At 29.6% G+C, this 16,132-nt stretch overlaps 1 protein-coding gene across 2 annotated transcripts in view; it reads right to left on the bottom strand.

The window, feature by feature from the left end:
- Window positions 1-16,132, bottom strand: part of Fife (fife) — a 196,807-nt gene that overhangs the window by 25,696 nt on the left and 154,979 nt on the right. For both annotated transcript variants that reach the window (XM_064355525.1, XM_064355527.1), the window contains exons 9-10: window positions 14,007-14,065; window positions 4,617-4,798 (exon numbers count right to left, since the gene is read on the bottom strand). In XM_064355525.1, coding sequence (XP_064211595.1) covers window positions 4,617-4,798; window positions 14,007-14,065 — 241 coding nt within the window. The remainder of the gene's footprint in view (window positions 1-4,616; window positions 4,799-14,006; window positions 14,066-16,132) is intronic.

Raw genomic sequence — 16,132 nt, 5'->3', positions numbered from 1 at the left:
AAATATCGTGCTGCCATGAGTGCCATGTGTTTCTATCTAATAAATTATAGCAAAAAATTATAGAGAAAAATAACCAATGTTATTATTTAAAACAACTACAGTTTTCACGCAGCTTTAGATATGAAAGTAAAAAATTTTCGAAAAGCATTTTTAACAGCTTTTCTTTTTGGAAACAAATAAGTAAAAAGCGTATCCACAATTTTTTCAGCAAACAGGATTCCTTATTAATTATTTTTGTAATCAAATTTTGTTAACAGTAAAGAAACTTTACATGTTACCTTTTTTTCTATCGAGATATTTTCTATCAAGAATCTTGTCTATTTTAGAATATTTAATGAAAATATCAAGTTTATACTACGTTTTATTTTATACAAAACTACACTGTAACTACATTCAACCAACTAAAACACAATCAAATTTTTATCAAATAAATTTAAAAATAATTTCCCGGCGCATCCACCATTTGTATTATTGTTAGATATCGTTAAGTTCTGCCAAACAGACCGTAAACCGAGGACTTAAATCTTACATGTGTTTTTATTTATTAAGTTGCAAAAAAAATATTTAAATGAAAACCAGTTTTATTATTCAAAATAACAGTTTTAACGCAGCTTCACGTATGAAAGTAAACAATTTTTTAACAGCTTCTGTTTTCTACCACGAGTCTTGACTATTTTAGAATATTCAATGAAAACGTTAAGTTTTATATCACGTTTTATTTTATAGGAAACTGCACTATGACAACATTCACCTAATTTTTAAAGATCTTTAAATTGTCTCTCTAAATGTCCTTTGCTAACTGTTTATTAAGTATTGTTTCAATTTTTTAGTCATTTGAAACTTTATTATTATTGAATTCAATTATGTATTTATTTAAATAGTCATTGCTTTAAAAATATAAATGGAGCAACTTCTACTATCTTCCGACACTAAAAGAACTACAAGAACATGGACATTTTAGTTGAACGTCGTTCTGCATCCCAATTAATTGTTATCCGTAGAAGAGAGCTAATGCTTCATTAAAAAAAATCACACAATCATGAACTCACCATTTAAATTTATTACTCATAAAGTAAACAATGTCCTAGCGCACCTTTCATTATTAGTTTTTTTTTTTAAACTAATAAAGCAACTTAACATGCTATCTCTTTGTTTCGATGGTTTCTATAAAAAATCTTGTATATTTTACGATATTTTATAAAAACCCAAGTCTTTTACGACGTTTTATTCAAAAAACTGTAGTACAACTACATTTAACTAATTAAACCATAATTAAAGTCTTACCAATTAAATTTAAAAATAATTTTCCGGCGCATCCACCATTTTTGTCATTGCCTTTAGATGTAAAATAAACAGGGCAACTACATATTCTGTGTATTAAGTTCTTGCAAAAAATTATTTTTTTTAATGAAAACTAGTTTTATTATTCAACATAACTTCACTTTTAATGCAGTTTTAGGCATGAAGGTAATGAATTTTCGAAAAACATTTTTAACAGCTTTTCTATTTGGAAACAAATTAGTAAAAAGCGTATCCACTATTTTTTTAGCAAACAGCATTCTTTATTAATAATTTTTGCAATCAAATTTTGTTAATAATAAAGAAAGAAACTTTACATGTTACCTTTTTTTCTATCGAGACGTCTATCAAAAATCTTGTCTATTTTAGAATATTTAATGAAAATGTCAAGTTTTATACCACGTTTTATTTTATACAAAACTGCACTGTGACTACATTCAACTAACTAAAACACAAGCAAATTTTTACCACTTAAATTTAAAAATAATTTCCCGGCGCATCCACCATTTGTATTATTGTTAAATATCGTTAAGTGCTGCCAAACAGATGCAAAGCAATAAACCGAGGACTTAAATCTTACATGTGTTTTACCCTCGTTTTATTAAAAGAAACTGCAGTATTCCTAGATTTAACTAATTAACACACAATTAAATTTCTACCAATTAAATTAATAGATGCAAAAAAATTAGCAGGGGAACTAAATATTATGTGTGTTTCTGTGTATTAAGTTGTTGCAAAAAAAAAGTATCTTTTTAAGTAAAAATCATTATTCAAAATAACTACAGTTTTAATGCAGTTTCAGGCATGAAAGTAAAAAATTTTCAAAAAGCATTTTTAATAGCTTTTCCCTTTGGAAACAAATAAGTAGCATCTACAATTTTTTCAGGAAACAACAATCCTTATTAATTCTTTTTTTATCAAAACTTGTAAACAATAAAGAAACTTTACATATTACCTTTTTTCTATCAAGATGATTTCTATTCTAGAATATTTAATGAAAACGTCAAGTTTTATATCACGTTTTATTTTATATAAAACTGCACTATGGGGCTAATTTCAAGTTTGGTCGCAAAGTTGCGCGGGTCGCAGTTGCATAGCAGCAACGAATGACATTGCTAGATTTGCACCGTTGCTATTCGGAAATAAAATTACCGTTGGGGGCGCCACTGAGCTAGGTCGAAAACAGTAACCATAAATGGCGGGAAAATGTTTATTCGGATATTTTGAGCGTTGTACGAATTTTGAGGCTTCACAATTATTACATTGCCTATGCGGAATGATTATTGCATCTTTGATGCAAGAAACTTATGTTGACAAATGAGAGATGACGAGGAAAACACGAATAACGAATGACTGTTTGGTTCACTTTCTTTATTGGAAAATTATTACAAAGACATTGAAAAGCCTACCTTTTGGCATAATTTACGTTTAAATGTATCAGCAGTTGTTAATCTTTATTGTAGTTTTGTAGATTTACCGCAGCATTTCATGATTTTTTCAGTGGAAAATTATAACCTAAAATTCATAACACTTCACTAATTTATTGGTTTCTTGAGCCAAACTTTGTGTTCGCTGTGATCCATTACTTATAATCTTTAATTAGACAACTGTTTGATAACACTTTGTAATCAAAATTTAAATATTTTTCACTTTTTATCCACTTTCAAGTTCCAACAATAAACACTTTATACCACGAAAAACTACAGAACCAAAGTCAACGCTAGTATTTACCACAACGTACTTTTAAAGTGATTCTTTCTATTGTAAGTAATTAACACTATACACGCAAAATTGTTGAACAATTCATTAAATGTCAGTTAAATGTGGCATTACGAAAATTTCTTTACTGTTTTCGACATAGTTCAAAAGTCATCACCAGAGGGCGTCTAGTTAATTTTATTTCCGAATAACAATACCGATTTGCACCGGTTGTAAGTCAACTTGAAATTGGCCTCTATGACTACATTCAACTAATTAAAACACAATCAATTTTTTACCAATTAAATTTAAAAATAATTTCCCGGCGCATCCACCATTTTTATTATCGTTAAATGCGGCCAAACAGACGCAAAGCAACAAATTGAGGAGCTAAATCTTACATGTGTTTTTTTTATTAAGTTGCAAAAAAATATTATTTTTTAAATAAAAACCAGTTGTTATTCAAAATAACTCTTTTAACGCAGCTTCACCTATAAAAGTAAACAATTTTTTAACAGCTTGCTTTTTTGGAAACAAATATATAAAAATTATTTTTTTTAATAAATTAAAATTCGCCGCTAGAGCTTAAACGGTTAAAGACATTATAGGTATGATCTCTAGATTTTTTCTAATAGTTTTCTTGTATCTTTAACCATATTCCCAACGTTTTGACAAATATGAGATAGAGCAGTAATTGGTAAAATTTCGAGATTTTCTTAAATGTCCAGGGTGTCACAACCAATTGGTAAAGCCCATTATTGACCTATATTTGTTTGAAAATTATTTTTTTACCAATCCCCTGTCTCACCTGAACTATTTTCAAACATAGCTGCAATGTTAGTTTTTTTTGCTTATAGTTTTTGATTAATCTGATTTTTTTGACAAAAACATGCTTTCTTAAATTTATTGCATAAAAACTAAGAATCCTGGTAAAGTAGGACTTTCACAATAGTGAAATAAAAGAAGAGTTCAAACTCAAAGGACATACTTTTTCACCCAAGAAGATAAAAATGAATAGGTTTGTTGCAAGCTATTGCAAGTTTTAAATGGAACACCTTATTTTTAATTTTTGTCTCTGAAAGACCTTTAAATTGTCTCTCCAAAAACATTAACAGTGAAATGTCCCTTGAAAAAAAATTTTTTTAAACCTTTTTTTAAGTTTTATTTATTTATGTAAATAGTTTTTGCTTTAAAAATATGAAAGGAACAGCTGTACTATCTTGCGACATTAATGGAACTATCAGAACATGGATTTTTTTTATTTGTATTGCGTTTTGTATCTTAATTAACTGTAATCCGTAAAATAGGGCAAATGCTTCATTAAAAAAAATTGTACAGTAAAATGGTATAAATTATTATTCAAATGTCAGTCTTATTGTTGGCGGTAAGTTTTGCCTCAATTTCCCTTATCCCCTACATATTTCAGTCTCCATGTCACCTCTTTACGAGGCACGGTAGTGCAGTCTTTAGTGCGAGCGATTTATGTGCGAGATAATCAGATTGCCGTTATTATTTGAATACGAAAATGGTTGTTTTTTTGTGGCATTAAATTTTCATCAAAATTTATAAGGAGCGTTTATTTCGAACGTAAATCTAAGACGAAATTTAATTCAACTCACGTCAAAGGCATTAAACATAAGCGGGCGTAAGCTTCGGGAAGTGATCCAAAACCGAGACTTTCGTCTCGCGGGGCCAAATCATCTGCAGCCAGGACTGCCACTACCAACTCCTTCCGTTCATCGTGATACCAAACTTGGATTTGTATTCTTCCTGAGACAGTGCGCTCCCTCGCAAGTTGCTCCTGAAAATTGTCGCGTCAAAATATGCAATAAAGCTTGAGCGCTGCAAGGGATCACTCGTAAATTTAGAGACCCACTTTCCTCGATTTTGCGCTAATAATAAATCGTGCAATCGTGTTCGTCGCCGATTGAAATTGATGAGTGATGGAGTAGAGATCACACTTGAAGCATTAAAGTCATGCGTGGATGGATACAATAAGCACACGTTTGTGCACACAAAGCTCAACATTTATTGGAAGACAGTACAGGCAGCCATCGTCTGTGCTCTCCTCCAGGAAACTCTTCGCTACAAACTAAGCAAGCATCAGACGAAAGGAGTAGTGATAGAGCAGAAATCGTGCCAGTTGGGACAGATAGCGGGTTTTCGCGTACCTAGAATGTAGTCCCGCGAAGTCCTCAGCGACAACTCAATTTAAGGGAGGGGCTGTTTTAAAACAATTCGCATGTTTTTAGCACTTTAATGGGCACTGTATACATAGAGAGCACCTAGATTTGGACACCTGTCCCAGCTGACACCGACACAGTGATTCTACTAACATTTGGAAATTCACGCATGCATCCCAGTTAAGACTCGGATGAATGCGCTATTTAAAAAAATAAAATACATAAACGGATACTAATAGATTTACATACTACAAGGTATATTGTCTTCTTTTTGTTAACAATCACTTCGAAATGGCTTCTTTCAAAAGCAAACGTCCGTTTTGTGTCTATTTCTAAAACCGTTCATTTAATTTAATTTTTAGAAATTTTTGAAATGTTTCAAAAACCAATAATCGCACAGAAATCAACGTTTGCTATTCGGAGGTAAAGTTACCGTTGGGGGCGCCACTGAGCTAGATCGAAAACAGTAACCATAAATGGCGGGAAAATGTTTATTCGGATATTTTGAGCGTTGTACGAATTTTGGGGCTTCACAATTATTACATTGCCTATGCGGAATGATTATTGCATCTTTGATGCAAGAAACTTGTGTTGAAAAATGAGAGATGACGAGGAAAACACGAATAGCGAATGACTGTTTGGTTCACTTTCTTTATTGGAAAATTATTACAAAGACATAGAAAAGCCTACCTTTTGGCATAATTTACGTTTAAATGTATCAGCAGTTGTTAATCTTTATTGTAGTTTTGTAGATTTACCGCAGCATTTCATGATTTTTTCAGTGGAAAATTCTAACCTAAAATTCATAACACTTTACTAATTTATTGGTTTCTTGAGCCAAACTTTGTGTTCACTGTGATCCATTACTTATAATCTTTAATTAGACAACTGTTTGATAACACTTTGTAATGAAAATTTAATATTTTTCACTTTTTTTCCACTTTCAAGTTCCAACAATAAACACTTTATACCACGACAAACTACAGAACCAAAGTCAACGCTAGTATTTACCACCACGTACTTTTAAAGTAATTCTTTCTATTGTAAGTAATTAACACTATACACTCAAAATTGTTGAACAATTCATTAAATGTCAGTTAAATGTGGCATTACGAAAATTTCTTTACTGTTTTCGATATAGTTCAAAAGTCATCACCAGAGGGCGTCTAGTTAATTTTATTTCCGAATTAAATACTACTTAATTTTTTCTGTTTATGATTTTTTCTATAAACTCCTTTACAGAAAATCTTGATTAATAAAAATCTTATTAATTAATTTTAAAATAAAATTTAGTTTTTATTTAATTAATTATTTTTTGAGGCTTTCGGTATTTTTCAGTGTAACTATATTAAACTATATTAAACTGAACTTATTGTTTATAAAATATTACGTTTATTTTCCCAAATTTCGATCCAGATAACTAATGTTAATGCCAATTATATTGACACTTAAATTTTATACAAATGTATTGTTAGGTAAGTTGTACTGTTTTAATTGTCTGTGTTTTATAATTGTTCTTTAGCAAGTGTCTGACGATGTCTATGTTACAAAACGTTGCGAAACAATCGTTGTTTTACTACATAAGTTCTCTTTTCAACCTTGTATTAAACACAAATAAGCATTATAAATTTTACGAGTAAAATGACATGAAAAATTATAATTTTTGCAGCAAATTAATAGCAAGAAGATAATTAATTTTAATTGTAATAAATTGTAAAAAAATTTGAAAAAAAGTATATGCATGGAAAAAATATTAAGTATTTATGCAACAGCAAACACTGAAATACTGTGTGATTATTAATTTTTGAGATACAGCTAGTAAAAATATACTTTTAGCACAATCACATATTTTTATATTTATAATCTACAAACCGTAATGTAATCGTCAGTATTTACAAGTACATAAAAAAGTTAAACCAATTGAAAAATATTAAAATTTTTTTGATACTTAATTTATATTTTATTAAACGTTTTAGCTTGTGTTTGAGCTGAAACGTAATAAATAAGATCAAAAATAAAATTACTTTATGTTTAAACAGTGCATATACCAACTTTTTTATTAACTATTTTTTTAATCAAAACAATAACCCTGTAAAGAAATTTTACATGTTACTTTTTGTTTCATTGTTTTCAATTAAAAATCTTGCCTGTTTTACTAAAAATGTCAAGTTTTATACCATGTTTTACTAAAAAATAAATCCAATCTAAATACAACTTCCCGGCGCATCCACCATTTTTATCAATGAACATTTTCCTATTAAATATCACAAATGCAAAATTTTATGTGTTTGTATGTATTAAGTTGTTGCAAAAATTAATGTTTTTAAAATAAAAACCAGTTTTATTATTTAATAAATAAGATGATTTTAATAATTTTTAGATTTTTGATTGTGTTTTTGCTCAAAACTTAGTTTTCTTGCGAAAGTTTATTAATTTTTTTAAAAATTAGGTCGAAAACATAATTATTTGTTTTTTTTGGCCTTTGGTCATGTTTTTCAGCCAAAATCTAATAATTTTTGCTTTATTGAGATGACTTTAGCATGACAGTATCGTTTTGCACCTTTCAAATATTCCATGACAGAACGTAGTTTCATTCCGAGGGAGGAATCTACGTTATTTTCTCTCTAGGGAAGAAAATAAAGAAGGAAAATACTTGGGAGGAAATAACGTATTTTCAGTAAAGATTCGGTTTGTAAAAAATAACCTTTGCTTTTTTTGATCGTTATTTAAATTTATGCAAGTTTCCACACAAAAAATTGCAAAATTAACTCGTTTATTTGCAGCAATTGCAGCACGTATTTTAGATAAAGGCTTACTGAGAAACCGCTAAAGTGCGTCCCATTTTACATAATTTTATGTTTTTCAAGCATCCTAATTTGTATTGTTTCAGCGTTTAGAAACGTTTTTGAAGCGAGCTGAAAAATTATTAAGTTTGCTTGATAACAACATTATTTTGTCGTCTATGCTTTTAATAAAACCTTTCTGTAACTTTTCTAAAAGGCAGTTAAAATTTAACTCACTTTAAAATTATAAATTTAGCAATTTTATTGGTTATTTCTGCAACAACAACGATTAACGGACCTCAAAATTAACATTTTTTTTTTATAGTAGCCCCCTTTATTCTAAACAATTATTTCACAAAGTATCGTCAAAAATTACTCAAAAAATCTTCAAAAACAGTACTACTTTTTTTTCATGGGCTGCAAGACGTTTTTGAAGTAAAAAATCAGTTTTTTTTGCTAAACTATAAATCATGTGACAATTACAAAATTTAGCAAGTTATCAGAAACACAATTATTTTGAAAAATTTTGTCAAAAATATGTCAAAGCTTTGAAAATTGATTCGAAAATGTGTAGTTAAATTCTGTTGCGTTGCTCATCCACTAAAAAATAATTAGGAAAAGCAATAGATTAACAATTTATATTTCAAATTGTGTTTAATTATATTATTTTTTATTAATCCTTGAAATGTACTTAAACATCATTTTCTTCGTATTATTACTTATTTTATTATTTTTTAGTATTGTGTTTTCCCTCTTTTCCACTGATTTTTTTTCATTTCTTTTTTCTTCACTTTTCTATTTTTTTTCTTTCATAATTTGCTTGTCAAGTACAAAACATTTCAAAATTTTATATACAGCGTGGTTGAAAAATATTGCCAAACTTCAGAGATCACTGAAACAGAAAATTTTTGTAAATATTTAAACTTTACCTGAAAATAGCCGTTTTGCTTTTGGAGCCATCCAAAAATTCACATTAAAAGAACTCGATGTTTAATTAATTTGCATTAAAAATATGGTAAAAAATTACATAAATAAATAATTTTTTGCAGTGATTTAACATTAGTAAATTTATTAATTAATTTTAACTATTACAAAAGTGTATAAAAATTCTGAAAAAAACACGTATATATAGAGAACAACGGAAAGAATTGAGGTACTAGCAAACACTGAATTCTGTATGATTATTCGTTTTTAATATTACAGTAAAATTATATAATTTAGGAGACTAACTTTGAATACAGAAAATACTATTTACAAAATTTTAAAATGCAAGTACGAAAGAACTATTACAGTTGATTGAGACATTTTTGTGTTGGGCAAAGCAAAATATTAAAGACAGTTGTCTCTGTCTCCAGCGATAATTGCATTAATGTTTTTAGCCCATGAGCTAATTAACTTTTAAAAGATTGCTATGAACGTAAACTTACGTACTTCTTCATTTAAATAAATTACTAGTATTTCTAGCGTTCCTAAAACTGTATTTAACGTCTTACTAATTATCCACATATTTTATAAGTCGTAAAGTTGGAACAATTCCCCAGTAAACGAGACAACGAACCGCGGCCTATTATTACCAGTACATAAAACACATACCTAGATGTTCCAGAGCCTATACACAGCACATTAGCAGTCCCAATTAAAACATACCTACCTAGAGAGCATCAACAGAGACTTATTTCCTCATTGTGCAAGCATCCAAGAGTCGATATTGAAAGCCCTGGAAACCGTTATCTAGCGATTGAAGATCAAAGCAAAATTCATAGAGAAAACGTCGAAGTAAACTAAAACATACCAACATTTCAGCGAATCGCTCGAAAAGGGTTCCCAGATTTTGTGCAAATATCAAGAAGTTTGATGTTGTACAACGGGTGTCGATCCCACGGGATCAAAACAGAGCCTGGTAAATTCAACGATGAATACGAGGGCATTTTAGGAACGATGATTAATCTTTCAACTGCTGGCTGTGGCGATTTTACATGTTGGAATATTAAATTTTTCCAGTGTTGTATGCATTAAATTGCCCAAGAAAACGCCCACAAAAACTGAATTTATGAGCCTGCCATTTCAAGAATTAAATGAACGGTTTAGAAAAACTGAAACGGACAGTTGCTTGACTTGCTAACACTCGAATTTTTATCTCTACACATTCTGATATGTTAGTTTGCTAATAACAAATATAGTTTTATGATTGTTCTAAAAGCTCTCATTGGGGTCCTAACGCTAGATCTTCTTTTTTACTGTTTTATTCTACAGAAAATAACGGTTCAGAGCAACTGGATGCTCTGCTTGGTTTCATATTTTAATTAAAAATACTGGACCGAACTTTTACCACTTTTCTGTCAGAAACGAAAAGATTTGGTACAAGCTTGGTCACGACGGATAGTTTTCGTACACTAATAACTGCCCTGATAAGTAAAAACCTCATATCTACATTTTTTGTCAAGTTTGAGAACACATGGAAGTTCACTACTTTTGTAGACGTTATTAAAATTTTTACAAAGGAAAAATGCGTCGTGAAATTTGACTTAAGTGAAATTTATACTAAATTACTTAGCAAAAAAGTCGTATTTCAAAACATTTTGTGTTAAACCTTCATTATAAAAACCTAATAAGGAGCTCAAATTGTGATAAATAACCTTAATGTGCAAAATGTTTGATATTATAGTTCAAATAAGAAAAGAAACTTTAAACTTTAAAATAATAAATATATAATAGCTGTTTCGAAACTATAAAAACGCCTACGTAGGCATTTTACCGAATTATTTTTTTAATTATTTAATTTAATTTATTAATGATTAGATCTCTCATTAAAAGTATGAATTACATTAGCTATTATTTTTTTGAAGTGCATAACAGCTAATTTTGAGAGAAAATGCGACGTTGGCGTTTTTATAGTTTTGAAACAGCTAATACATTATACTGGCTAATTTTTTTAGGGCCTAGAAACTTTTTAACTTTTAAACTTAAACTTTTTAATTTTTAACTTTAAGATAGCTAGAGCTTTAAGATTTTGTGTACAATTTAAATCGACCATTCTGTGTTCAACTAAACTATTTTCAAAATGGCTAAACTTTCCGAACTACAAGAAATTGGCGCCAATTTTTTTGTCAAAACTTTTATTTGTAGGAGTTCATAATAAAATATTACAGTCCTTGAACTCTTTACAATAAGTGAATAATTCTTTTTGCATTGATTACTAAAGGTTCAAAGGGTCTTCTGAAATCTATAGGATTGTCAACTGTTACATTGCAAGGCTACTATGATATTTTGAAAATGATGATTAAAAAATTATTTTAACACAGTTTTCTCAGTTGGAATGATCCTGTTTTTTTTAATGACAATAAAAAGAACATCAACTGTTATGCAAATTTTAATTAACATCTTTTATATCTATTACTTACACTTTTTTAAATAATCGCAAAAAACAGAATTCTAGCTCATTACTTTCATTTTTAATCGAGTAAACTTTTAAAAAATACGATAAAATTGTGCTAGTAATAAAAAAATATATTAGATTTTTCCACCATTTTGTCTTATGAAGTTCAAAATTCGAGTTACTTTACACAATTCACTAAGTTAGCTAAACCATAATTAAATTTAATTTTTAAAAACTAAATACACTGTTAAAGTTTGACAGTTGTTGACCATTTTGCAAGGTCTACTTGATTAACTACAAAAATACAAAGTAAAATTCGTTTTTTGTGATTTTTTTCAAAAATTGTATGAGGTAGGTACAGGACGTGTTGATAAAAATCACCATAAATATTATTGTTCTTTTAATTGCCGTTAACAAAATAGGGTCGATCCATTTGAAAAGACTGAGTTATAGCAGTTTTTTGATAACCATTTTGAAAAAATCATACTAGCCATGAATTTTGACAGTTGACAATTTTGAAAATTTTAGAAGACCCTTCAAACCTTTAATTATCGAATGCAAAAATGCAAAAAATTATCGAAAAGGGTTCACGGGCTGTGATGTCTTAGATAAACCCTTGCAAATAAAAATTTTAACAAAAAAATTAACATATGTCAAAAACTATGACAGATAGGTAGCAACAACTTGGGTAAATTTTACTTAATTTCGGAAGGTGCATTCAAAAATGCAATAAAAATATTTGGTTACTACTTAAAATTTCTAAATTGATGCCAATTTTTTGTAGTTCTGGAAGCTCAGCTTTAGTTTTAGTAGAAGTTAAAAAGTTTCTAATGTAGGCCCTAAAACAATCACTCTGTATACATTCAGTCGAGGCACAAAAATTGTCTAACTTTCAGCTCAGGCAGCATAAATTAACAAAAATTAAGCTTAGCCCTATTTAAGAGAACTGTTTTTTTTAATTTTTTAAATTCGAAATTTCAAAAAATGACTACTTTCAAAAAACCTTTTCGCAAAAATAGAAGGGGTACATTCTTGTAAAAAACAGGAATTTTTGAAAGCATTTAAAAATATATTACCAGACAATCGTTTAACTTTTTGGAACAATTTGCCCCCAAAAATAAAATCAAAAATGTCTATTTAGTTAAGTATTTATTGCTATTGTGACATTATCATATTTTTTTATACAAGGTTGCTAAAAAATATAGATACAGTTAAATATAATAAAAACTATTAATCAAAATTCTATTTTCTTAGGTGTTTATAAAATTTCTATCAACATCAAATTTGTTCTGGGGATACAGATAAGGCTAACTTATTTTTTTATGCGACAAGAAAGGTCAAATTTAATACTATTTATCAGAATTTAAATATTTTTCTGAGTTCTGTGATGTAACACATGCATACCTCATTACAAAAAAAATATGTAACTAATAAAATTTTGTCTGCTTTAGAAAGGCTGTTTTTATTTAACGTTACCTTGTTGCCGCCTGAACTTTGACCAAAAAAAAGGAAAAGGTACTAATACTTGTTAAAATAACACTTTTGTCTGAAAAAGAACACATTTTAATAAAAAAAATGCTGTAACCATATTTATTAGCGATCCTTCATTTATAAGCATTGGTTATTTTTTTAATCTGCTTCTTCGTAAATTTATTATGCTACTATCTAGCTTCCAATTGTTCAATTTTTTTAAATGTTTTTTGTAGTTACAACTTTTTTGCTAGTAACTTCAAGAAATTTTTTGTTCCAATTGTCGTAAGATATACAATATCATTTTTGCAAATAAATCGTTCATTAAAGCATATGAAAATAATGGTGCAATAGAAAGTAGTTACGACGTTTTTGCTTAGCAAGGCAGAGTAAGGATACATTATGAAGTACAAAAATGCTACATAATACAACAGTTAATTGATCTACTGTCAGTTGTAATTACAATGAGCCTCGTCAGCTAAGCATAACTATGGTACAACTAAACATTACTTCATGCTAGACATGGATCAAGTAAAGGCCAATTTCATATAAAATGATAACGAGATTAGCATTAGTTAGTAGTAGAGTATCACAGAGATGTAGATCAAGGACAACATACGAGCCAAGAACACCGATTACATCGATTACATGTAAATCAACAGATAACGAGTCGATATAATTATGAAAGTCAATATTGTGCGATTTATCGAGGGCACAGCTTTAATTAGAAACTCGATTCGTCTATCGCTCGTTATCCCTATTAAAAGCCGCGTAATTCATTTTTGTCCATTTTGGGTGAGCTCAGTATGTTACCCGAAGTTTGTTTGTCTTACACGTTGATTGTGATTATCTCTTACATTTGCGATGCACAAATCGCAGGAAGTGAAACCAAGTGGTGAAATTCATGCACTGGAGCTCTGTTAGAAATTCCTTTTTACATTATGTACAATGAAATTTTGATGAGTCGGACTAACTTGCAGTTGAACTTTCTAATTTGATGTTAAAAAGTTGAAAAACAATTTTAATAAAGACGACGAAACTTTTGTGAAAAGAGAATTGGTCAAATTTTCGCAGCGATGAATAATATTTAAAGTTGGATGAAACGGTGGATTTCGAACGTAAAATTGCTACATGGTGACAATTAAAGTGATTTATATTTAAATTTGCTTTGATGGTAGTATGGAAAATTGTTTATACCGGCGTTTTAGGAAGTTTCCGTCTTGTCGGCGACGAAGGCGTCTTGTCAGTTTCCGGTTCTGCAAAATAAATGTCAAAGGGTTACAGTTAGTAAATTTATACCTGTTTTCACATGATTCAAACCGAAAGAAAGAGCTTTGTTGGAAATCCAGTCAAACACTATTGTGCGGATAACAAGAATTGGATTAGACGAAAAAGTTTCACGCTAAGGAGAAGTCACGGCTGGGAACTGATTTGAAATTGTGGGTCATTATTAAGGCTGGCGTCCTGTCTAGTAAAGCATACAGTAAATACAATTAATTCGATTAAATCTGAGCTTTTAAAACCAGAATTTGAAAGCTGATACTTGTTTTTCGGCTGATATATTTTTCATCGTAAAAAATGAAATAATAATCGAGTTAAAGTTTAGATCAGCTGACTAGGACACATTGCTTACTTATGTACATTTTTTCATGTGTTAGTTCAGCAGGATTGCCTTACAACAGTTTTGGAAATAAAGAAAAGACAATTTCGTGAGAAGAATAAAAAAAGCGTTTTTTGTATTCATTGCGTTTAGATAGCTATTTTCCACACGCTGGAGCATGTGGGAAACGGACTTTCCCGCACTGCGGTGTTTTTTACTTTGCAACAATGGCTAGAGACATTTTATAGGTTTTTCTAGTAGCACACTTTTAAAACCGAGATAAAACCTTCCAATATAACCGCCAATTCCCAAATGTGACGCTTTTATAAGCTAACTGTTAGCTAACCACTTTATCTAACCGTTATCTACACGCGGTTATGTTGCGGTTATATATACTTCTCTTATATCTCAGTTATATTGGGGATATGTGTCTTTATCTAACCTTTATCTACGCGTGGTTATATTTCGGTTATATAATTTCTTTTACATTTCGCTTATATATCGGTTATGCTTAGTGATCTAACCATTATATTGCCCTTATATAACTTTTGCCTAAAGTTTATTTAAATAAACTCATAGTAGATTTTAATACAAATTAAAATTTTAAATATTTAGAATAAATAAATTAGTGCTTCTATCCAGCCTGTTTGGAGTGCACAACTGCACAACAAATATTGTTCAGTGTTTTGTTGATTCCTTGTTGAAAAATTCCAAAAGATCTTGTAGGAATGAGTTCGGTAACCAGAACTAACATAGAACTACTTATGTTAAGACCGAAGATCCTGTAGGAGTAATAGGAAAGCTGAAATGCCATCTTACGGCAAAACTTCTAACGTAGTCAGTGTTATCTCTTTCTTCCAAAGAACAAGAGTTTGTCAAACTGTTAACGAATTACAGTTATCAGGAACTAAAGTTTTACTACTTTCAAAAACGTATTGTTCACTGTTTTCTTCATTGTTTTCTCAACTTTGGACAACTTCTCCGAACCCAGCTTAACATTGAAGGATTAAAGGTAGAATGTGAGAAAACATTCATTCTTAAAATAATTTGCTTTGGTTTTGACAAATTCATTTTTTTTGTGGTCAAAACTAAAATACATTTGGCAAGCTTTTTCAGTTTTCAATTAAGTATAAATTTAAATTATACTCTACTTACATGATAAACAATAAATATAGATGACGATTCACGTGTTTACAACTCGTAGAAGTAAAGAAAAAGCAAAAGTCACTGTTAAATGCATTTTACGACCAACAAACTAGATATTTTCCACCATATAACCAAAAATTTCTTAGATCACTTATTTTGCTTTGTAATTATTATTATAAAATGCCGGCAAATATTAAATATAACTGCAACATAACCATGCTTAGATCACCGATATATAAACTGAATCTAGCATAGGCTGTATTGCATTACATACATAGCAGTTATATAACCGTCACATAACCTTTGCTGTATACGCTAGACATAACCATGGTTAGAACTTTGATATATAACCTAAATCTAGCTTGGGCCATATTGCTTATGAAACATAACGGTTATCTAATCGTAACATAATCATGGTTAGATGCTAAACATAACCATGGTTAGCGAACGGTTATATAAGCTGAGTCTAACATAACCAATGGTTAGATTTGTGTATTGCGCTTATAAAACATTATATAACCGAAAGATAACTCAGTAAAACTGTGCTACTAGGGTTGTATCGCTATCGTTGAGATAG

This window comes from Tribolium castaneum, chromosome 1 (genome assembly GCF_031307605.1).
Source record: "Tribolium castaneum strain GA2 chromosome 1, icTriCast1.1, whole genome shotgun sequence".
Taxonomy (NCBI): Eukaryota; Metazoa; Arthropoda; class Insecta; order Coleoptera; family Tenebrionidae; genus Tribolium; species Tribolium castaneum.
The sequence above is the reverse complement of the archived record's forward strand: the minus strand, read 5'-3'. Positions and strand labels throughout refer to the sequence as shown.